Genomic DNA, 24,819 nt, shown 5'->3' with positions numbered 1-24,819 from the left:
CCATGCATCGGCTCTGAATTTGCAAAATTGAGCCACGAGCAATATAATCGTCATTTAATGGAATAATAAGAAAGTTGAATAACTTTATTGATTTTCTTTCTCTCTCTCTTCTTTTTTTTTTTTAGGAAAACAATAAAATTTTATCGCTTTCCATTGAAAGATTTTATTTATTGCCTACAAGTTCAAAGTTTATTGTCATTTTATTTCTTTCATCGCTCTATGGATCCTGTAAAAGACTTGTCACTTTGCAATCTATTTCGAAAATTTCGTAATCGTGTTATTGTTTTTTATTTTTTTCAATTACAAAATTAGGTAGTCAAAGACTGAAAAGTTACAGATGTCCGATGCGGATAAATCATTGCTAAACGAGTGAAAATTATAGTACCTAATTTTTTAGCAATTTGACTACCTGAACTCAAATAATTATGGTGTTAAAACATAAAAAAAAATTAAAATCAAAAATTGAACGAAAAAAGCCATCTTCTGATCTGAAAACGAAGTCGAAACACCTTTTTGTGATAATTTAGGTAAGTTTTAATTCTAGAAAAAGAGGAGGGAAATCTGCTAAGAAATACTTAGGTGCATATGTAATTTGTAGGAAGAAAAAAGAAAAAAAAACGATGAACTCATCGCGATTTGTGATGAATTCATTTTTAAAATATTTATTCTCAACAAGTATTAATACTGAAAATGATAAAAAAAAACATCTGTATTCGAAACAAAGATAGGTAAAAAAAATCACAAAAAATTAATTACACTAAAAAATTGAAATTATTTACAAATCAGTTGGTATAGAAAAAGTAATTGTATTTCAACACCAATCATAGCCAGGGTCGTCGAGAGCCAATGCCAGCAATGCGGGCCCGGGCCCAATATAATTAGATCCCATTTCTTGGGACGAAAATATGTAGAGATTTTTTGAGAGAGGAAGAGGATTCGACTGAAAATTTTCTGGAAAAAATACCAATTTCCTTATAAGAAGTTTTTATTACTATTTTAAAACAAGAAACAAATTGACTCAAGCGAAGCAAGTGTAAAAGTTTTGGAAAATTTCATTTCAGAGACCTAAAAACGATATTTTTTTAGGAAGTTGATTTCGAAAAAAACGGAGGACAATAACGTCAACAACTTTTGAAATGTTGATTTTAAAAATGAAAAAAGAACAGGCTCAAGTATACTTGAGCCTGTTCTTTTTCAGGCTCAAGTATACTTGAGCCTGTTCTTTTTTCATTTCAAAAGTTGTTGACGTTATTGTCCTCTCTTGAATAGGCTCTTGAAAATTTGTATTTCGAGAGGTATAAACAATAATTGAGGAGCTGAGAATCAAAACTCACATTTGCCACCATAAACGATTTTGAGAAAAACGCGAAAAACTGAGTTGGTAGTGTTGCCAGTTGAAAAAACTTATAATACCGAAATGAATCATTAGATAGCGCTACTAGCACACGATTCCGTGTGTTGGCTGATTTTCACCTAGCTCCCTTCTGCTTTAATATCCAGACAAAGAATGGCAAATGTGAGTTTTGACTCCAAGATTTGCGATCAAATTTTTTTTCACTGATTTAATTGCGACGATAGGGAAAACTTTGATAACAAGCTGAATTTTGGTACTCGGGGGTTTTTTGATACGCTGAACACGAATTTGGAGTGTCCAGGTGAATCCGGTGTACGCTTCCCCCTTTTTTGTGGACCTTAAGCCCCCAAATTTGTATTTTTGCGTTTAAGTCCGAAAATATGCAATTTTATGCAAAATTTACGTTTTTTGGGTCGCAAAATACGAATTTGACAATATTTTTTTTGTAGGGGTGGGGGATGAGGGGGTTAGGGGGGCGAGAAATTCAAAATTTGACTAGAATGATGTGTGATATGTCGAAATGTATGTTTTCGTGGTTGTAGATCACGAATTTGACAATATTTTTTTCGTAAGGATTAATGGTGGGGGATGAAGGGGGTGAAAAATTCAAAATTTGACCATAATGATGTGTGATATGTCGAAATGTATGTTTTTGAGGGTGTAGATTACGAATTTGACAATATTTTTTTCGTAGGGGTCAATGGTGGGGGATGAAGGGGGTGAAAACGGTGAAAAATTCAAAATTTGACCATAATGATGTGTGATATGTCAAAATGTATGTTTTTGAAGGTGTAGAAAAGGTGAAGGGTGGGGGATGGAGAATTTTCTATTGGAGAGCCGTCAAAGTCCCTGGAAGAAAAAATTTGTAACATTTAAACAAAATTCACCATGATTTTTCACTATAATTGACTGTTGTGGTCGCCGGGGCATTCGGGGGCAAAAATGGCAAATGACATCTTGAAATACACTATCTGAAGTACTAGCCCCTGGGATTTCCCGTGCATCAACGCGCAAAAATTTGTTCTATACGGAGTTTTAACGTAGGTAAATTAAACCTCTATAGTGACTTTATAACAACTAAAATTGAGTAAATTGATGAAAATTACTCACTTTCAGTTGAATTATTCATACTTGGTACATTTCGACATATTACACATCATTATAGTCAAATTTTGAATTGTTCACCGTTTTCACCCCCTTCATCCCCCACAATTCCCCCCTACGAAAAAAATATTGTCAAATTCGTGATCTACACCCTCAAAAACATACATTTCGACATATCACACATCATTATGGTCAAATTTTGAATTTTTCACCCCCTCCATCCCCCACCATTAACCCCTACGAAAAATATTGTCAAATTCGTGATCTACAACCTCGAAAACATACATTTTGACATATCACACATCATTATGGTCAAATTTTGAATTTTTCACAGTTTTCACCCCCTTCATCCCCCACAATTCACCCCTACGAAAAAAATATTGTCAAATTCGTGATCTACACCCTCAAAAACATACATGTCTACATATCACACATCATTATGGTCAAATTTTGAATTTTCACCCCCTTCATCTCCCACCATTAACCCTTACGAAAAAAATATTGTCAAATTCGTGATCTACAACCACGAAAACATACATTTCAACATGTCACACATCATTACAGTCAAATTTTGAATTTTTAACCATTTTCACCCCTCACCCCCACCATTGACCCCTACGAAAAAAATATTGTCAAATTCGTGATCTACACCCTCAAAAACATACATTTCGACATATCACACATCATTATAGTCAAATTTTGAATTTCTCGCCCCCTCGCCCCCTCATCCCCCACCCCTACAAAAAAAATATTGTCAAATTCGTATTCTGCGACCCAAAAAACATAAGGGAGGATACCATTGTACCATTTTTTTAGGGTTCATTGTATGTTTTTGAATTACGCCCGTTTTGAGGGTGCTCACAGTCCACTGTGCACCCCTACTTTGAGTGACCATAGGTCCACCCTCTTTGGGGTGGGAAACTTCGCTGACTCTTCATTCGACGTGGAATAGTAAAACGAAATCGATGAGAAGCATTTTGCATAAAATTGCATATTTTCGGACCTGAACGCATAAAAACAAATTTGGGGGCTTAAGGTCCACAAAAAAGGGGGAAGCGTACACCGGATTCACCTGGACACCCCAAATTCATGTTCAGCGTATCAAAAAAACCCCGTGTATCAAAATTCAGCTTGTTATCAAACTTTTCCCTATGGAATTTTGCAAACAAAACTAAGTTTTGATTCTAACCCTTGGTTTTGAAAGTGAATTTCACACCAAAATGACTTTGATCCAAAAAAACCGAATATGTCACATTATAGAGTGTAAAACGGTATATCCAAATCTGCCATAAAACGGTATTTTTTTTTTTGGCAAATGTGAGTTTTGATTCTCAGCTCCTCAATTAAACATGATACTTTTTATGCGAGAAGCTTTTTTTCTCAGTAAAAGTTGAATACTTCATATTTTTTTTTTTTAGAAATTTCCATTGTGAAAAAGTTTGCAGGGGCAAAAGCTTTCGAAAATTTGTATTTTGAGAAATAAAAAAATAGGGTTTTCATTTATCACAGACCCTTTTTTTGCCAGAGCCCTCCAGAAAGTGCGAGCCCAGGACAAACTGTCCCCTTCACCCTTCCTCTCTTCTCGACGACCCTGATCATAGTACAATGTTTTGATAGTTGCCTATTCAAATCAAAGTGGGAGTATTTTTCCTACGAAAAAAAAACAAAACAATCGAAAACTAAGATATAGGTTAGTAATCACTTTGTACAAGTATTTTCGATGTTTCATCGAAATTTTGATCTAGAAAACATTCAAAAAAATAAAAAAAATGGCAAAAATCATTATCTGGGTACGCTCCCTTTTTCTTTCATAAACATTTTAAATATTTTTTTATATAAAGTCCATTAAATACTTAGGTACTCCTAGCTTCAAATTTTTCAACACTTGAATTTTTGAGCAGTCTTAAACAGATGAAAATACATTTTAGAAATTTATCATGATTTTGGACTGATATTCTTTTGGACAAGGTAAATTTGTTTGATTTTAGTTCAGAGCAAAATTTGCACAGTCAATTTATCACGTGATTCAACGTGTCTCATTGTCAGGAGAACGGATCGCAAAAAAGTGTTGGAGAATTTTGATTAAATTCAGTGAAGACTTTCATTTTGAGTGGAAAGTCATTCAGAAAAAATTTCAGTTCCGGAGGTGTCCCTGAAGGCGAGATATGGATCCTTATAGAAAGAGTATTTTTGATAAAATTGTGGTTCTTTTTATTTAACCCATACCCAGCCTGTTTTGGGGAAAATGACTCAGTTCCTAAAGATAATATTTTCAGATTCTGCGTCCATCTAAAATCCCAGACCACTTTCAGGTTTCTACTGAGCGATAACAAGAATAGATGATATGAAAAAAATTGAGCAATTTTTTTTCCAAATATTTTGCATTAAGTACATATTTATACCAAAATATTGAAATGCATAATTTCTAAAACTTGGGAAATATTTTGAAACGCAGTGGTGCCAATTCTTTAATAATCGCTGTCAATTTTTAAAAAATCTTCAAAATCTTCAAAATCTTACCTACCAACTTTTTTGGCTTCATCATAGCCCAAGAACTGGTCCTGGATTCTGATGGAAATGATCTAGGTCAACGCAGAATCTCAAGTACAAATACATATCTATGTACTATCTTTTGAAATTGGGCCATTTTCCCCAAAACAAGTTGAGTAGAGGCAAGTAAAATGCCCCCCTCCTTCGAGAACCTATATGTCTCGTCTTCAGGGGTCACTGCCCGAGATTACAATTTTCCGAGTGACTTTTAACTTGATATGAAAGTCTTCACTGAATTTGTGGTTACCATTCTCGTGCATTTTTTTTTTCGCAAACCACCTCCAAAGCGATAAAATCGAGTCAACATCAACAAGCTGATATTCACAAATTCTCATCAAACTCAATACTTAATTCATCCATTCCAAAATCCTACCACATTCTCGACGATTCTAAGTATCCTGAATTTTCGCCGATTTGCTCTTGTTCTTCTGATACAAATCATTCATAATAAGCAATAACGCTCTTACTTCCGTATTCGGTATAATATACGAATTCCTCTCCTTCGTATAGCACAACAACCCATTCTCAAACGCATACGAAAACAACAGATGCAAATGGGAATCACCAATCATCGCGTACTTGGTATTCCTCAACGCTAACAACGTATCCAGAGCATTGGGCACATAAAACCCTAGGGAATCATACCTCACAGGCTGATAATCGCACAATATAGCAACTTCTTGACGAAACAGCGATGATTTAAGAAACGCCGAAATATACATGTGTTGTTCGCCATAACACCAGTAGAAATTATCCGGGCTAGTTTTCCTGTGTTCGAGGTACTGCACAATACTGTACGGGTTATAGATTTTGACGAATCCGTTCGAAAGAGAGTATCCTTCGTAGAGGACTCGAGCTCTTTGGATTTCTTTCTGCGATAGATTGTATCTTTTGTAGACTTCTTGAACCTCGTCTTCGTAAAATCCGTAATATTTCACGAATCTGTGCATGTTGAGGAATCTATACTGGATTATTTTTTTATCCAAGCCTCCGATACTCAACGGTATCTTGGTTCTGCCAGTTAATAAACCGTAACTCACTATGGAGTTGTTATCGGAAGGTATAACTTTCTCGATCATCTCGTTAATGAATTTATAATACATGATGGGATTCGTATTAGTGGTCAGCGATTCGTGGGCGACGTAATCGTAATCGTCGATTAAGACTATCACAGGTTTTTTGAAAAAATTATGGTAGATTTCAGCGAAACTCAGCAAACAGTATTTGATTTCACGTTCGTCCAAAAGACCTTCTAGAGATTTTTTCAAAAAAGAATACTCGGAACCGTGGAACTCGTACACGCCTGTTACGTTGACCTGTTTGGCTATCACTTTATCCATCAGCTTGACTAGCCACATTAAATCATTCAGCACTGTGTTTCGAATTTTCTCTCGCATCTCTTGCAGAAAATTTTCGGCAGTGATTGGTTTATTTCGAAAGGTGATGTTCAAATGAAGATGCACGACGCTATATTTACTCATGTGCTCCTCGATTACGGACGAACGTTTGAATATTTTCAGTCTTTTGAATGTGTGATAGTTTCTGGACATTGTGAGAGCTTTACGTTTACACGTGTCTTCGTCTAGTTCGACGTTGGCGAATGATTTGATCATCAATAGGTTCTGAGTTTTACCAAAACCATGAGGGCAGCTGATGTAGGAGAAGGAACCTTTGGGTTGGCTGAAAAACGTACCGATCATTTCGGATTTGTCGACGAAGAACCACTCTTTGGTGAATAATGAGTCGAAACCTTCGGAGACTGGGGTCTGATCCACGAATTCCCAGCGAATACAGAAGATGGGTTTGAGAAGTAGAAGTAGGATACAAGATGAGAACATGGTGAGACTGCGGCTCAATTTTAACATTCTGTAAAGCAAAGAAATTTTTTTAGATGATTTTTTGGCTGAAATCGTCTCAACCTTTTGAGATTAGAGACGAATCTGACGGATGAAAATGCTCAAACTGAGCATTTTTTTCTATCCCGATTTTCAAAATAAATTTTCGATGCAAGGATACAAAACTTTTCCAAAAAGTATCTCCAGGTAATACCAAAAAATTTTGAATAATATATAACCTACGAGTGCATCAAAAATTTTTGAACCCAAAATCCAAAATTTTGAGATAAAGTAAAAAATGATTTTCTGCACAAGTTGTGACAATTACAAATGTGGGAGTGACATAATTTTGAAATCAAAAAATTTGGTCAAAAAAAAAGATTGAAAGTGGGGATTTCTATTTGAAAAGAAAAAAATATTTTGAAAATTGAGTTTCAAGGTCATTCCATGAAAAACATAATGTTTATGTAGAAATGAGATTCTATAAATTTTGAAAAATTTTTACAGAAAGCTTAGATATAAAAGTTTGAAGAATCTCTAATGTAAGAGCACACTCACATGGGGTCTTTCATTTTGGAATTTTGGGTCGATGTAAAGTATTTTATTGAGTAGATCTCATCAAAATACCAACATTGGACCAACGCATTGCATTTTAAACATAAAATCCCAAAATAAGCACCAATAAATGTTGAAAATTTATCACAAAAGCTCGTACACAAAAGTTTCAACTTTTCAAGAAGTAAAAATTCACCAAATAAGATCAAATTTCATTCTGGAATTTTGGTGTAATTGGACTAGATAGAATATTCTCAAATCAAAACACATTTTGGACAAACTTGGTGCAATAGATTTGCATTCCCAAAATAGGATTCTGAAAATTTTGAAAATTTTTCACAATAAGCTTCTACACAAATAGTTGGGGAGCCCGCATAAGGATCTATTGCACCCCCCTCCCCCCCGAAGACCCTCCCAAACCACTTTTTCCTTAAGAAGGAAAGTCCTAAGGACATTTCTAGCCCTTGTCCTTGGAAAAAAAGTGGCCCTACTTACAAAATGGCTGCCATTTTGATTAACAGGTCAGCCGAAATCACCGATATAGGCTAAAATTCATCACTTGTCAAAATTTCAGGTGCTAAAGTGCCTTTTTAGAATTTTGGTAAATTTTTGAAAATTAAACCTTGGCCAAGAATGAGGGGAAAAATCAAAATCTTACCAAATTGGCCAAGAGAGCTGAGATTTGGGATAAACCCTATTTTCGACATGCCAAATCGATTGGAAACTGTTTCAAACCGTTTTGAGCAGTTCTGGAGCTTCCAGCAGATTATTGAAACTCGAAATTTTCACAAAATTTCATCAAATGGAGTTGGAAAGCTGAAATTCATTCTGAAAACTAATTTCAATACGCTACAAAGTCGATTGCAGGTGGATTTAAAGTCGTTTTGGAGCCTCCAGCAACTTTTTGAAAATTACTGGAGCCTCCAGATGATTTTTGAAACTTTTAATTTCCACAAAATTTCATCAAATGGAGTGGAAAAGCCGAAATTTACTCTGCACTCTAATTTTAATACCACCTGAAGACGACTTCAGGTGGATTTCAATTTGTTTTGGAGCCTCGAGCAACTTTTTGAAAATTACTGGAGCCTCTAGATGATTTTTGAAAATTACTGGAGCCTCCAGATGATTTTTGAAACTTTCAATTTCCACAAAATTTCATCAAATGGAGTCGGAAAGCCGAAATTTACTCTGTAAACTAATTTCAATACGCTATGAAATCAACTGCAGGTGGATTTTAAGTCGTTTTGAAGCCTCCAGTGACTTTTTGAAAATTACTGGAGCCTCCAGTAGATTTTTGAAACTTGAAATTTCCCAAAACTTCATCAAATGGAGATGGAAAGTCAAAATTCATTCTGAAAACTAATTTCAATACGCTACGAAGTCGATTGCTGGTCGATTTCAAGTCATTTTGGAACCTCCAGCGACTTTTTGGAAAATTGTTTGGACACTGAAAGAAATGAATGGCAATGAGTACCGCAAAACGCGGTAATTTTGGTATAGGAATTGAATATAGAAATCAATCCATCTCAGTTCGGGAATGGTTACCACTCTTGATTCACTCATTACATTAGTAATGTAATAAGTGCATCAAGAGTGGTAACCATTCCCGAACTGAGACGGATTGATTTCTATATTCAATTCCTATACCAAAATTACCGCGTTTTGCGGTGCTCATTGCATCGTTTTGCTATTCATTTCTTTCAGTGGAGATTTTTGGGAAATTGAAATTTCCAAAAAGTAGCTGGAAGCTTCAAAACCATTTGAAACCACCATGCAGTCGACTTCAGATCGTATTGAAATTAGTTGCGAAGTAAATTTCAGATTTCTAACTCCATTTGATAAAATGTTGTGAGAATTTCAAGATTCAAAAATCTAGTGGACACTCCAGTAATTTTCAAAAAGTCACTGGAAGCTTCAAAATGTCTTGGACCCACATGAAGTTGTCTTCAAAGGGTGTTAAAATTGGAGTGCAGAAGAAATTTTGGCTTTCCATCTCCGTTTGATGACATATGGGAAAATTTCAAATTTCAAAAATCTACAAGAGGCTCCAGTAATTTTCAAAAAGTTGCTGGAGGCTCCAAAACGACTTAAAATCCAATGAAGTTGAATTTGTCATTTGAATCGATGGACATCATAAATCAACTCAAGTTTCTTTCAAGAATAAATTATTAGTATGGACGGGGATGGTGGTTTCAAATGGTTTTGAAGTTTCCAGCTACTTTGTGGAAGTTTCAATTTTCCAAAAAACGCCATACAAACTTTCATAAATCTGCTGAAAGCTCCAAACGACTTGAAATCCACCAGAAGTCGACTTCGTAGTGTATTGAAATTGGTTTGCAGAATGAATTTCGGCTTTCCATCTCCATTTGATGAAATTTCGTGGGAACTTTGAGGTTCAAAAATCTGCTGGAGGCTCCAGTAATTTTCAAAAAGTCGCTGGAGGCTCCAAAATGACTTTAAATTTACCTGCAGTTGACTGTGTAGCGTATTGAAATTAGTTTTCAGAATGAATTTCAGCTTTCCAATTCCATTTGAAAGAATTTTGTGTGAATTTCGAGTTTCAAAAATCTGCTGGAGGCTCTAGAACTGCTCAAAATGGTTTGAAACAGTTTCCAATCAATTCGACATGTCGAAAATAGGGTATATCCCAAATTTCAGCTTTCTTGGTCAATTTGGTAAAATTTTGATTTTTTCCCTTGGCCTAAATTTGATTTTCAAAAATTCACCAAAAATCGAAAAACGAACTTTAGCACTTGAAATTTTGACAGGTGATAAACTTTTGCCTGATCTTTCGATCTACATTTGTACGGTTTAAAAAGTTTAGTTCAAGTCCTATGTTGGAACGCAAAATCTGCGATTTCGGCTCACCTGCCAATCAAAATGGACGCCATTTTGTAAGTAGGGTCACTATTTTTTTGAGGACAAGGGCTGGAAATGTTCTTTGGGACTTCCCTTTTTAAGAAAAAAGTTGTCCTGGAGGATTGACCGAGGGGGGTGCAATAGATCCTTATGGGAGCTCCCCGACTAAGAAGTTCGAACTTTTTATGATGTGAAAATTTTCTCAAAGTTGGCATTGATGTGAGACCTATAGTATCTTACTTCGATCCAAAATTCCAAAATGAAAGTTTCATCCAGTGGGAAAATTTTTAGATGATAAAAAGTCCAACTTTTATTATACGAGCTTCTTATGAAAATTTTTCACAAATTGTAGAATCTAATTTTTTTAAATGATATTTTTCATGGAATGACCCTGAAACTCATTTTTCAAAATACATATATTATTTAAAAATGAAAATCCCCTCCGCCAATCTCTTCATTTTTACGAAAAATTTTTTATACTTGAAAAATATGTCACTCCTACATTTACAGTTGTCACAACTTGTGCAGAAAATCATTTTTTACTTTTCAAAATTTTCTGATTTTTGTGTTGTATTACCTGAAGAAACTTTTCGAAAAATGTCCATTTCGAGCATTTTCTCAAATTCCCAAATGGAATTTTTCAATTTTCATCTGTGAGATCTTCTCGAGTCTCAACGAGTTAAATCCTCTTACGAGACTAATTTTTTCAATGAAATAAAAAAAGTGTGAAGTAATTTATGGAATTGAAATATATCTAAATTAATTAAAGCCATGAACTTACTTTGATTCTGAAATCCGGAATTTTTTCCACTGAAAAAAAAAAGTGATGCACTTGAAACGAGTGTTGAACTAATATACTTTCGAACAGTGGCCTTCTAAATCTCGCGAAATCAGGTAACCTAATGAAATCGTAAGATATCAGTTATCATTCTGAAATATTTTTGTAATCTGATCCCAATCATGTTATCGAACTATACGTAAATTCATATCGTCTAATCTCAAAGCACCATATGTAAGGTATTCCTGAAAAACATTCTTTAAACTAGAAGAATTGTTTCCTCAACCTCTCACTTCTCATCTACAAGATGTTAATAGGTATATGCCTATCTAATCAAATCTATTACAAAATTAATTTCAAGCCTCGATCACGTTCGATTAATAATAAAAAAAAAAAACTCAGCACTCGAAACGAATCATTTCTAACCACCGTGTGATTCGTTATCAAAGCACGAATCGTTGAAAGTAGACACACACAAATGGCAAAGGTATCTATTGATTTTAGCGCACGTTTTAACGAAAATACCGCAATTAAAGATTTGGCCAATCGGCCAGTAGTAGTCTGTGGAATCAGCCAGACTTTAATACAAAAACAATATTTTTACATCTAGCTCGGGCTTTCTTTCCTTATTTTTACTTTTTCAAGCGAAGCTTTGCAAACAAAAGCAAAATAAAGGAAACATACAATAGTAGGCTAAAATAACACACCGACGAAAACACAGGCAGCAGGCACCTATTGCGTGAACGTTCACGGACTGGAAAAGACCAGCAAAACACACCATTAGAAAACGATGACCTTTTTAGGATGAGATGATTTTCTTCTCGTTTACTTACTTCATCTTATTTTTGTGTTTTTTTGTTTCTTTTTCCAGGTACCAAGTACGATACCGAGTTTACAGACAACGCGTACAAAATTTTGATGAAATTGACAATAAAAGCAGTAACGTCGAGTGATATTGCTACATATCGATGTGTTTCAAAGAACTCCCTAGGAGATACGGATGGTACCATTAAGTTATACGGTGAGTTGAACGTACTAATTGGATTGATGACTGCTTAATTCAGTGGACTGGCGAGGTTCGAGAAAGAGGGAATGGATTGAAGTAGGTACCTAGATGCAAATGCTCTCTTCAAGAATCTATTTGTAGTTGATCAAGTTGTTATGGAGAGTCATTTTTGAGGGATTTCTGGGGGGGGGGGGTTGACGTGGGAAATCTGGTAATGAAGGATTCAAATGATCCGCTGAATTTTAAAATCAGTGATTACATAGATGATTGTAAATTAAATTTAGGGAAGAGGGAACTAGGATGTCATTTACAATTCGTAAAGATTGGAAATTTGATTTGTTGAAAAAAACATTTTTTTAAAATAGGTACATATGAATCTTTTTTTTTTAGTAAAAGTGATGGAAATAATTTCAAATCAATACTTATCGACCTTCTAACTGAATTTTACCATTCTCGACAATTTCGGAGTCTCCGTAGTGAGATTTTCAATTTCTCCAAAAAGAGTGAAAATCGATGATCTTTACCTACAAATCATACCGAATATTTTCTTTAAAAAAGTTCCAATTCTTTTAATAAGTTTTGAAGAATTTTGACCCCGATTAGACGTTAAAGCAAGACTTTTTTCTGGAAAAATTAAAACAAAACCTTACTTCTATCTTGAATTCAGTCGTTTCTGAAGAATGCATCCTTGCACTTGAATTTTGATTACCAATGAAATCGGATTTTTTTAAAAATGAATTTGTGGTCAATTTTGATTTTGGCTTCAAGTGAAATCAAAAAGTTCTTGAAGCATTCACATACAACTTTAATCTCAATTTCAGGTTATATGGTTGAGTTTTTGATGATTTTTTTTGAAGAATTTCACCCATTTTGAGTACAAATCAAACTAAAATTTTATAAATATCAAAATATGCCAAGTTTATTTTTGATTTCTAATCAAGGTAAAGTCTTATTTGACGAATTTTTGAAGAGCTTTTCCATGAAGGACAAGTTGGATCTCAATTTTTCTGAAATATTAAAAATAATATCTTGAGTTTGGTTTGAAAATAAATCAAAATCCTCCAGAAGAAGTCGCATTCAATTTCAGTATCAATCTCCAACAAGATCGTTTTTCTGAATGAATCCTTGAAAAAAATTTATTTTCATTTTTTGAATAACATTTTCTCTGAACAATTTATTTAATTTGCAAAACATTTTCAATTTCAAATTAAATTGAATTTTTCTTAAAGAATTGAATCGATGTTTCATTCGATGAATTTTCGATGAAATATAATTGAACCAATTTCCAGGCAAGTGTGCTTTTTACTCAGCATAAAAGGAGAAAAATAATACATAAAATCAAAAAATTATTATTTTTGGAGAAAGTTGTAAAAATTACATGACAGGCTGTATTGTGTTCAAAACCAACCCTTCCGTCCATCTTTCACCATTTTACATCATTTTAGAGTCTCGGCGAAATTTTAGACTTCTTCAGAATTTTAAAATTTCCTCGGAAGAAGTTACAAACAGTTTGTGCAGCTGAATGAAATACCTACATTTGAGACGTACGCCTGGAAATTATCCCAAATATTGATGAACTAATAGAACAGGTCAAAGAACAATGCCTCTGCTCGATTTTTACGACCCCACCCCCTCCCCTCAAAAAAATGTCTGAGTAGGTACCTAGTCGATTTAGGATTTTCAAAATGTCTTCAAATACTTATTTAAAATTCAATTTTGAAAAGCTAAAATTTCAGTTTTGAGGATTTCAAATCATGGCGAGGTCCTTGAGACGTTCCTTTGAGAATAGAAGACGAGTTGTAGAGATGACCAAGTTTCTGAGTAAAGGTCGAATTTTTAGTGGAATAAAGAAAATTTTTGGGATGAAAATAATAATTTTCCCAACGAAATAGATCAATCATTTTATTCGCTCAAATAGAAAAAATTAAACAAATGCGTAGCCAGAGCATAACTAGAGGGGGGGGGGGGGTGGTGTTTTAAGAAAAGTCCAACTTTTTTCCATTTTTTTTTATGCACCCTAAAGTGGCAGGTTAAAAACAAAATCGTTCAGCAGATCTTTATTGTATTTACAATTCTGAAAACATTAATTTTCGGTGTAAAAATTTATGAAAAAGGTTCAAAATGAAATGCAGAATTTTAAAACTTTGATTAATTTACTACCTTTGTGAGTTTCTCGGTCGATTTAAGCTCAATTCCTCAAAATCTGTTTCTACGAGGTCAAAATAAAGAATCTGAAGTTTCTCCTTGAGTCAAAGGAGAGAGAGGGGTCAACCCCCACCCCACCCCCAATTAACTGCGCCCTCGAAATTAAAAACCATAAACGAAAATTTTTGTGCCTAAATTTTCAAATTTTACCATCGAAGTGGAATCAAAACCCAAAATTCCGCCTATACCAATAATTTTATTTACCTATCAAGTTTTCTCGCACTTAAAATCTGCTATAAAAAGATCATACCGATATAACAATACCTTGAATTAGCTTATTCCATTTCTTAAACAGTTCATTTGTGACGATCTAAGAACAACGCAGTATTTTTTATTTTATTTTTCTGCGAACCTAAAACTGCATTAAGTATTTGATACTCGTTCGTAATATTTTTCTTATCGTCGTGAAAGTACACTTTTTATATTTTGACGACGATTTTATCACCATATGAAAAAATTTAAACACCACGTATAAAGCTAGAAAATAAAGGTTATCGAACCAAATAATATGTAGGATGCGATACAAAAAAAAATGGTTCAAACATTAAAATTTTAATTTCGCGTCTATCTATCGCACGTTATAGAATGGATGCTGCGGATGATTCAAAAAACAGCTCATATATAGGGGAAAAGTATAAACCGAAAAATACAGGTAGTGAAAAATATTGTATTAAACTTTTAAACGTACGTAACCGCGAAAATCGAGCGTAATAACTTATCGATACACATTAAAAATATTATGTAGGTACCTTATCTCGTAAAACTTTTACATGTATAACCGGGCGCTTTTTAGAGAAGAGAACACGTTTCTTCGAGGTTCGAACAGAAGCAGAAGGGGAAAAAAGACATACACAGGAGCGAGGCAGATAGACTGGGAAGGTATAAGGAACATAAATTATGGGTACTGTGCGAAGGAATGGAATACACTGAGAGAGAAAATATTATATACTTAGGTACCTATCGCGAAATAGTGAAGATTTAACCCGTCGAGTATACTGTACCTAACCTATACCCATATACGATACATTTAGAACTTGATAAGCATGTATATGGTAGATTGAAAACGATACGTTTAATTTTTCAGAATATTAAGAGCTTTCTTATCTTCATTTTCTTATTCGACTAGGGAGAAAAACTGCTTGACTTTTTTCTTTTTTTGACATTTTAGCCGAGTTCATACTTCATTTGGCAACTCTTGATGGGTGCTGAGTTACTGCAAAACCTTTTAAAGTAATTTCAGTGCCAAGGACAGGCGTATTTTTAAATCAACTAATTGAAAATTTCCAAATTTTATAACCTAAATTGTTGCAGACATGATAATAAAATATTTACGCGTGTAATATATTATGTCTAAATTTCTGCAGTGCATCGATGGTTCTTTTTCCTTTTCGGTTGAAAATTTTTGTTCGAATTCGATCAATATAAATAGAATTGGCTAGATTGGTTCGATAACGAATAGAAAATTGTATTATGTGAAAGTATAAAGTATAATGTGTGAACATGTCGGCATGATATATACCCTTGAGGGAACAATTTTGCGGCGAAATAAAATTCTACTATGACAGTGGTAATTTTTGAACGCGTTAAAATTGGTTCAGGTTCGATTTTTTTCCACGAGTTTTCGATATTGTGTGTATCTATTCGTAATATTTGAATGTGTGCAGAAGTTTTAAGCGAGATTTGTTGCGGTTTCCAGCCCTCTACAATGAGGTGAAATATTTTTAATGGGAAAACGAGTGATGTTGCATGTATCTGTCTGGATCAATCTGGAAGATGAGTTGTCAGCTCGCGTCAGCTTTGATGGAGATTCAATGGATGAAAAATTGCGAGAGGAAATAATTGATGGAATTTTCTCTTATGTTTTAGGGAAAAAAAGATCATTTTCATGAAAAGAGATTTTTTTTAATGATTCTCAACTTTTTCTATGGGTGCACCAAAACAACCTAATTTTAATCAGGGTGAGATATTTTCCAAGCCCCTATTTTCTCAAAGTTATTTCTCAACTCAATTTGACGAGACTTTAAGAAAACAGCGATTTAATTTAAAATCCTATTAAAGTGATATAAAAAACAAAAAGTATCATTAAAATCACTGAAAATTACCCACGAAAAATCACATCGAAACACTATAAAAAGCACTAAAATCGTCCCAAGACTGCATACCAGCAAATAAAATTTCTTCAAAATTTGACAAAATTTACAAAAAAATGTCTAAAAAAACTTTAAAGGCATTAAAATCATTGAAAACTGCTGAATAGCAATAAAATTTCATCACAAGTCAGCAAACTTACTTTAAAAACTACCTACTTAGGTTCCTTTTCAAAAATCATTAAAATCATTATAAATCACCAATATATGATGAAATTTCATAAAAACCTATTGAAATTCGTCAAAACTTGTATAAAAAAATCACAAAAACTTGAAAATCTTGAAAAAATAAACTGAAAAAGCAAGAAAAAAAATTATCAAAAATTGATAAAATTTCAGCAATGTTTGCTAATACCATTATTTATCATTTTTTTAAAAACGTGGGTGCCTAATGAAAACATCTTAAAAATGTTACAAAAGCATTAAAATCATTCGATAAAATGAAAATTATCATAAACTAATGAAATACTAGAAAAATTCTGTTAAAACAGCATTGAAAACATTAAAAAAAATATCACATCGCATTAAAATCATTCAAACAAAACATTGTTTGTCAATATGTATATTTTTTTCAAATTTTTCAATTTTTGATAATTTCAATGATTTTAATGTCGGTTTTTAATGGTTTCATATCATTTTTTTTTCATATTTTCACGGTGATTATTACTTACAAATCTTGCTAAACTATGTTGAAATTTCATCATTTTTAAATACTTTTCAATAATGTTATTAGTTGAGTACTTTTTGTTAGTGATTTTGTGACATTTTTCTCCTGCTTTGATGAAGTTCCTGTGACTTTATTTACACAAAGCATTTTGCCAAATTTTGCAATAATTTCATGTTTTTCTCAATATTTTCATTTATTTTAGGTAGGTATACCTAACGCTTTTCAAGTAGGTATTTTACCAACTGTTGTTAAAATTTCCATTTTTTGATGTATTTCAATGATTTTAATGATCCATTAATTTTTTAAGAAACCTGCGTTTTAATCGATTTAGAATATGTGACGCTCCAAAATTGGCACGAATCTCATTTTTGCAATTTTTTTCTTTCTTCTTTTCTAAATTTTTAAGCTGGGAGGGCAGCAAGCGATAATTTGTCTCTATAAAATTAATAAAAAATCGAATTCAAAATCTTCAAAATGACTTGACTTGACAGACAGATGAACTTCGGAAGCCCAATGGACATGTCAATGACCTCAGAAGGCCAGACAGGCAGGCAGATGACTTTCTCGGAAGCCACACAGACAGGTCAACGACCTTATAAATGCTAGAAATGTGGGCAGAAAACCTTCGAAAGTCAGACAGGCTAGGCAGGTCAATGACCTCATAATGACAGACATACGATCTTGGGAAGCCATACAGACAGGTCAATTACCTTAGAAGGACATGCAGAAAGACAAACAGACGACCTTGAGAAGCCATACAGACAGGTCAACGACAGAAGGCTAGAAAGGTGGACAGAAAACCTTCGGAAGTCAGACAGGCAGGTCAATGACCTCGAAATGACAGACATACGACCTTGGGAAGCCACACAGACGGGTCAACGACAGACGGCTAGAAAGGTGGACAGAAAACCTTCAGAAGTCAGACAGGCAGGTCAACGACCTCATAATGACGGACACATGACCTTGGGAAGCCATACATACAGGTCAATGACATTATAAGGACATGCAGACAGACAAACAGACGACCGTTGGAAGCCCGACGCACAGGTCAATGACATCAGAAGGCCAGACAGGCAGACAGACGAACTTGAGAACTCAGGCAGACTGGTCAATGACCTCCACAGGCCAGACAGATGAACAGACGACTTCGAGTATACAGCCAGACAGGTCAATGACCTCTGAAAGCCAGGCAGACAGACAGACTCACCTTGAGAAGCCATAGAGACAGGTCAATGTCCTTAGTAGGTCAGACAGACAGTCAGACAGACATACAGACAGGTGACCTTGAGATGCCAGACAGACAAGTCATTTCCTTCTCATAATCTGGAAGGGGCAGGGAACACTGACTCATTGAGGGGCCCACCTATCCAAAAAAAAACAAGTGGGTGCTCGAACTCTCAGCACATTCCAATAAACCCTGACAAACAATGAGTCACACGTGATTTCTCAAATTCGTTGGAATTTTGAGCAGTTCATGGAGCACAAGGGAGGAATTCGGAAGAGTCGGATTGATAAAATAAGTCAATAAGTATATTGAACTCATCGTGTCTTCAAATTACAAATAATAATCAATATGTCACTTCAGTTGCAAAGTTCCATTAACATTTCCATCAGAATTGTGTACCGTACGTTGTGCCCCATTGGAGAGTTGAGAATCCATTTTGAAATCTAGTTTATTGAAAATGCGATAAAATAAAAGGGTTGTCCAAATTTTAAATGACTTGAAAATAGATACAAACTGAAAAAATTTAAAAAGCAAGAAACTAGGTTAGGTACCTATTACAATTTTTCAAACGGATTTGTCTGGATGATTGACTTCAACTCAGAATGAAGGGGTTAAGAAACACTGTTCAAGGGGTTTTTTGGTCATCTCCCTTGAAAGGAAGAGTCCAGATGTGAGTATTTCAATATTGGAAAATAGTTGTTTTTTTTTTTTGGTAATAATCTCCCTTTCTTTATAATTTTCCACATAACTTGACTTTAGATTACTCATCAGATTTAGGTAGGTTTTCATGATTCTGCGGAAATTTGAGGGCAGATTTCTGGAGATTTTTTGGCAAAAAGTTACTGAAATTATGCTCAATAATTTTCATTTATCAACAATTGAGGGGTTAAATGGAGAAGATGCCTTAGTCAATTATTTTAAACTTATTTTTTCGAGTTCAAATTGACTTTAAATTTTTTCTATAGGTACCTACTTAACTTTAGCAATCATCTTTCAATTCGCTTTTTTTTTTTTTTTTTTTTTATCATGGAAGAGAACTTGTTAATATTACTGAATATGGTGGAATTAAGCTATAAAAAAAATATTATACCTACCTACATAATATATTCAGAATTGTAAAAATTAGAAGAACGAAAAAAATTGACTAAGGCCTCTTTTCCATGGAACCCTTCAATTCCTGTTGGAAAATTTTTTAGATTGTACTCTGGTATAGGTTAACATAACAGGTGATAGTATTTTTGTTAAAAGAAATGGCCTCGCATGAAATATAAAATTAAAAAAAAAATTACTCCAGCGAATTTATTCAGTGTCTAAAATTTTTAAAAAAATGGCAATTTTTACAAATGAGCCAGATTTCAAATTTTGAAAAATACTTACGTTGAAAGGAAAAGTACGTTAATCAAGTTCATGTTTCTCAATTCAATAAGAAGGAAGAAAAATCGCCTTACAGCGAAACACGATAACAGAGCTCGAAGCCGCCATAACAAGAAGCGATGAGCGAATCTCGAAAGCTAATTATTTAATTCTCGTCGAACCATTCGAGATGGCCACAGTAAGCGACGAAGGGAAGGGTGCCACGAGTTTCGCTACAGTTTCCAAATACTACGATGCACATTTCTTATACTTACACTGAAAGATGACGACGAAGTATTATGTATTTGTAGGTATATCTCGCGCGATACCATCGTAAGTACATATATATAAAATATACGATGAGATTGGAAAATTATCACAAGTTGGTTAAATTTCCGCCTAAGATGGCGCCGCGACCGTCTCGTCAACTCGTGTTTACAACATGTATCGAAAAGTCACTTAGGATGCTCTTCTAGGCGAATAAACTCAAGATGGGTGGCAGGACGGGGAGGGGGCTTTAACTTGAAAACTTTGACTAGAGTCAGTTTGGGTATGGAGAGAGGTTGAGAGCATTTTGTTAATGTGAATATAGGCCTTATAGCGTTGTAATCTTGCAAATTAACAGAAAATGCTCGTGTTTTCAGAAATTCCTGCTCCTACTACACTTCCAACGACTACTACCACGACGACGACTACGACTACAACGAAGCCACCGGAACATCGAGGTAATTATATGGGTATAGACCTAGCGATACATGAGTCAGTGAATAGAAATGCCACATCATTAGAACCCATAAATTGGATGATATGATAGACTATATAATCCATACGCGAAAAAGTGCTCTAGAAGTCGATTTTGTATTTTTTTTTCGGGGACCAAAAAAATGTGCTGCCAAAATGAAGGTACTACCTGCCCCATTCAGAAAAGTGCAATTTTGACATTTTTACCCCGCACAACGAGGGGGTGGACCCTCAAAAAAGTGATTTTGGGGACATGGTCGGGACCGAAAAAATTCGACAGGGTTGTGTTGGGGGACTTCTCCCGAAGCCAAATATGTAATTTTTTTTCGTGAAACCCTGCACAACTGCATTCTATGGCACTTTGAATGTGATTTTTATGCATTTTTGGCCATTTTTGATGGTAAAATGTCTCTTATGTCCAGGATATGGCTGGGGACCGAACGATTCTTGGACGTTTGTTAGACGGGGCTATTTGAAGCCCAACTGCGCAAAAACGGCGAAAAAATACGATCACAGCGCGATTTTATGAGCACTAATAGACTTCTTACCACTCCCCTACCCCCAGAATTAAATAATGCATTGTGTATTCGATAATATCGATGCGACCCATCAAAATGGTATAAAATTTCGCGCTGAACTCAAAAATCGCAATGATTTTTAATTCTGACCCCCGCGGTGGAGTTTTGCCCCCTAAACTGAATATAACGATGATATTAAACAAACTTTGCACATTACAGGTCGATACTGAGAATTTATGTGTACGCAATCAGAATGATTTTCATATTCGTTGCTTGGGAATATTTTTGCTTCAAAATTTTTCATTCAATCTCCACCCTCTCTCCCCCCTTCAAAGACTATGTTTGAACATGGATTTGAAAACTTGAACATAACATATCAAAATGGTATAAAATTTTGCGCTGAGCTCGAAAATGTCAGTCATTTTTCATTTGGACCCCCTCGGTGGAGTTTTGCCCCCTTCCTCCCATAAAGATGGCTATGAAATTGAACACGTTGCACATTACGCGTCTGTACATATGAGGATTTATGAAACAATATGACACTTGTAATACAAAAAAAAATATTTGAGGAAAAAGATACTTACAAGAAAATATGAAAATTGGAACAAAAATAAAAGATAAAAAAAATTAGATGAAATGAGAATAAACAGAAAAATTGGAAAAACGAGAAAAGATACAAACAATCAAAAATGGAACAACAATGAAAGATAGATACAAAAAATACGAACAAAAAATACGAGATGAAATAAAAAATGATAAAAAATAAGAACGAGAAAAAAATGCAAATGTTCAAATAAGAAAATTGGAACAAAAATGAAAGACGAAAAAAATATAAATGAAAAGAAATCAGATTAAATGAGAAAAAAAATACGAACAAGAAAAATGGAGCAACAATGAAAGATACAATAAATGTAGTTGAATGAAAAAAAAAATGAGATGAATAGTGTAAAAACAGAAAAATATATATGAAAAACGAGAAAAAAATACTCTGATTACGTTTGCATAAATTTTCGTAAGTATACTGACGGGTAACGTGCAAAATTTGTTCAGTTTTATAGTTAGATCCATTTTGAGGAGAAAAACTCCACTGAGGAGGTCCAAATGAAAAATGACTGACATTTTCGAGCTCAGCGCAAAATTTTATACCATTTTGATAGGTCATGTACAAGTTTTCAAATCCATGTTCAAACATAGTCTTTAAAGGGGAGGAGAGAGGGTGGAGATTGAATGAAAAATTTTGAAGCAAAAATATTCCCAAGCAACGAATATGAAAATCATTCTGATTGCGTACACATAAATCCTCAGTATTGACCTGTAATGTGCAAAGTTTGTTTAATATCATCGTTATATTCAGTTTAGGAGGCAAAACTCCACCGCGGGGAGTCAGAATTGAAAATCATTGCGATTTTTGAGTTCAGCGCGAAATTTTATACCATTTTGATGGGTCGCATCGATATTATCGAATACACAATGCATTATTTAATTCTGGGGGTGGGAGGGGAGTGGTAACAAGTCTGTTAGTGCTCATAAAATCGCGTTGTGATCGTATTTTTTCGCCGTTTTTGCGCAGTTGTGCTTCAAATAGCCCTGTCTAACAAACGTCCAAGAATTGTTCGGTCCCCAGCCATATCCTGGACATAAGAGCCATTTTACCATCAAAAATGGCCAAAAATGCATAAAAATCGCATTCAAAGTGCCATAGAATGCAGTTGTGCAGGGTTTCACGGGAAAAAATTACATATTTGGCTTCGGAAGAAGTCCCCCAACACAACCCCGTCGAATTTTTTCGGTCCCGACCATGTCCCCAAAATCATCTTTTTGAGGGTCCACCCCCTCGTTGTGCGGGGTAAAAATGTCAAAATTGCACTTTTCTGAATGGGGCAGGTAGTACCTTCATTTTGGCAGCGCATTTTTTTGGTCCCCGAAAAAAAAAATACAAAATCGACTTCTAGAGCACTTTTTCATGTACCTATGGATTATAGTCTATAAGATCTACATTAAATTATTACCAAAAAAATTAAACTTCGTCAATATTTTCACAGGTGTCGAACCAAAGAAAAAAGTCCTCAAACCGAAACAAGAGACAAACATCAATAACATAAATAGCAATACAAGAATCAACGAAAAAAGTATCAAATCAGGTACATATCATGCGTCTCAATTTGTTTAATGATCAAAGCGTGTGTGTGTGTAAAAGGTACCTAGCATTTCTATCTTAATATTTCTGGACATACTCTACGCTATTTGCAGAATACACCGAACGAGGCAGTAAGCCATCCAAAGTAGCCATTATGGAGTCTGGTCACGTGCAAACCGTTTTACATTCGTCGTCCAACAGTTGCTGGTGCTGTACTTCGAATCGTATTACCACGTTCACCGCATTTACCACATGTATTATCTTATCTAAGCATTTATTATCGTATTTTAAATGTAGTATATGCTAAACCGATATTATGCACTTTGTTGTAATGGTGCCGGTGCCATGGCCAAGCAACCCTATCTGCGCCTTGGATGAAATCGTCGTGTGATATAAGTGAGTAGTTTTCTGTTTGGAGGAAAAAATCGTCTGTACATTCCCCTATCCCCATTCGAATATGTTTTTTCCTTTTTTTTTTTTTTTACATCGTAATCCTGTTATTGTGTTTTTTGTTTCTTCGTTACATTTTCCGAAATATAATAAATTTTCCCATTTACTCTGCCCTCCGCAATCTTCCCTGTTCCTCATACAGAATCAGAAACACACATGAGGAAGTGTTTGAGAGATTTCGAACAATAGAGCATAAAAATTTCGTAACGCCCTATCGTATGTGTTAAATAAAGTTACGCGTGATATCATATACATAAATTTTTGTTCATATGTAATATAAATATTTATTTGTATTAGGATTTAAGTGAGTATATATTTACTTATATACCATATTAATTTATAGACAAACTCATTTGTTTTCGTTTATGTTTTTTTTTTTCGTTCTTTTTTACGATGCAAAAATTTTGCCCATAATAGCTTTTGAATTTGGAGATGTTAATTTTGTTCGAAGGATACAAGGACGCCATCTGTAGTTAAGCTTCGTTACCAAACGAGCGTTACTTTTTTATCGTGTTTTATTTTACCTATACAATTTTATTAATAATTTTTCGGTTTGTTTTTTTTTGTTTCGTGTTGGCGATTTTGTAACCTTCTTGTTATAGCAAATATTGTTACTTATTTTGAAAACAAGTTTTTGTATGTAATTGTTTATGAATTTTTTTTCTAGGTGTAGTATTGATTAACATGCCATATCAGTGTATTTGTAAAATATACGAATTTTCCAATACTTTTTTCGGTTTTCGTTTTTGGTTTTTGAGACTCTTTGAACAAATCATACTTAGTTAATAGTCCGGCATATGACAATAGAAGTAATTGCACCCCCCCCCCACCGATCCACCGGGACAACTTTTTCTTTAAGAGGACATCCTAAGGAACATTTTAAAGCAAACTTTCCCAACAAAAAGTTAGCCTTACTCACAAAATGGCGGCCATTTTGATTGACAGGTCAGCCGAAATCGCAGATTTCGCGTTTCAACATAGGACTTGCACGAAATTTTTTCAACTTTACAAAGGTAGATCGAAAGATCATGCAAAAATGTATCACCTGTCAAAATTTCAAGTGCTAAAGTGCGTTTTTCGATTTTTTGTGAATTTTTGAAAATCGAATTTATACCCAAAATGAGAGGAAAAAATCAAAATTGTACCAAATTGACCAAGAAAGCTGAAATTTGCGAAATACCCTATTTTCGACATGCCAAATCGATTGGAAACTGTTTCAACCCGTTTTGAGCAGTTCTGGAGCCTCCAGCAGATTTTTGAAACTCGAAATCCCACAAAATTCCATGAAATTGGAGTTGTAAAGCTGAAATTTATTCTAAAAACTAAATTCAATAC

At 34.4% G+C, this 24,819-nt stretch overlaps 2 protein-coding genes across 2 annotated transcripts in view; one reads left to right on the top strand and one right to left on the bottom strand.

Annotated features, from left to right (window-relative positions):
- LOC135834594 (lachesin-like) overlaps nucleotides 1–24,211 on the top strand; it is a 274,954-nt gene extending 250,743 nt beyond the window's left edge. Inside the window, exons 7-10 of the mRNA XM_065348512.1 lie at nucleotides 11,907–12,056; nucleotides 20,283–20,363; nucleotides 22,940–23,038; nucleotides 23,148–24,211. Coding sequence (XP_065204584.1) covers nucleotides 11,907–12,056; nucleotides 20,283–20,363; nucleotides 22,940–23,038; nucleotides 23,148–23,341 — 524 coding nt within the window. The 3' untranslated portion in view covers nucleotides 23,342–24,211. The remainder of the gene's footprint in view (nucleotides 1–11,906; nucleotides 12,057–20,282; nucleotides 20,364–22,939; nucleotides 23,039–23,147) is intronic.
- LOC135834593 (uncharacterized) lies at nucleotides 635–11,223 on the bottom strand. The gene is made up of 2 exons (XM_065348511.1): nucleotides 11,039–11,223; nucleotides 635–6,874 (listed from the first exon to the last, which is right to left on the bottom strand). Exon 2 carries the CDS (start codon nucleotides 6,871–6,873, stop codon nucleotides 5,398–5,400), a length of 1,476 nt encoding a protein of 491 aa, XP_065204583.1. The 5' UTR covers nucleotide 6,874; nucleotides 11,039–11,223; the 3' UTR covers nucleotides 635–5,397.
- Nucleotides 24,212–24,819: the final 608 nt, after the last annotated feature.

The sequence above is a fragment of the Planococcus citri genome, chromosome 2 (genome assembly GCF_950023065.1).
Source record: "Planococcus citri chromosome 2, ihPlaCitr1.1, whole genome shotgun sequence".
Lineage (NCBI taxonomy): Eukaryota > Metazoa > Arthropoda > Insecta > Hemiptera > Pseudococcidae > Planococcus > Planococcus citri.
The sequence above is the reverse complement of the archived record's forward strand: the minus strand, read 5'-3'. Positions and strand labels throughout refer to the sequence as shown.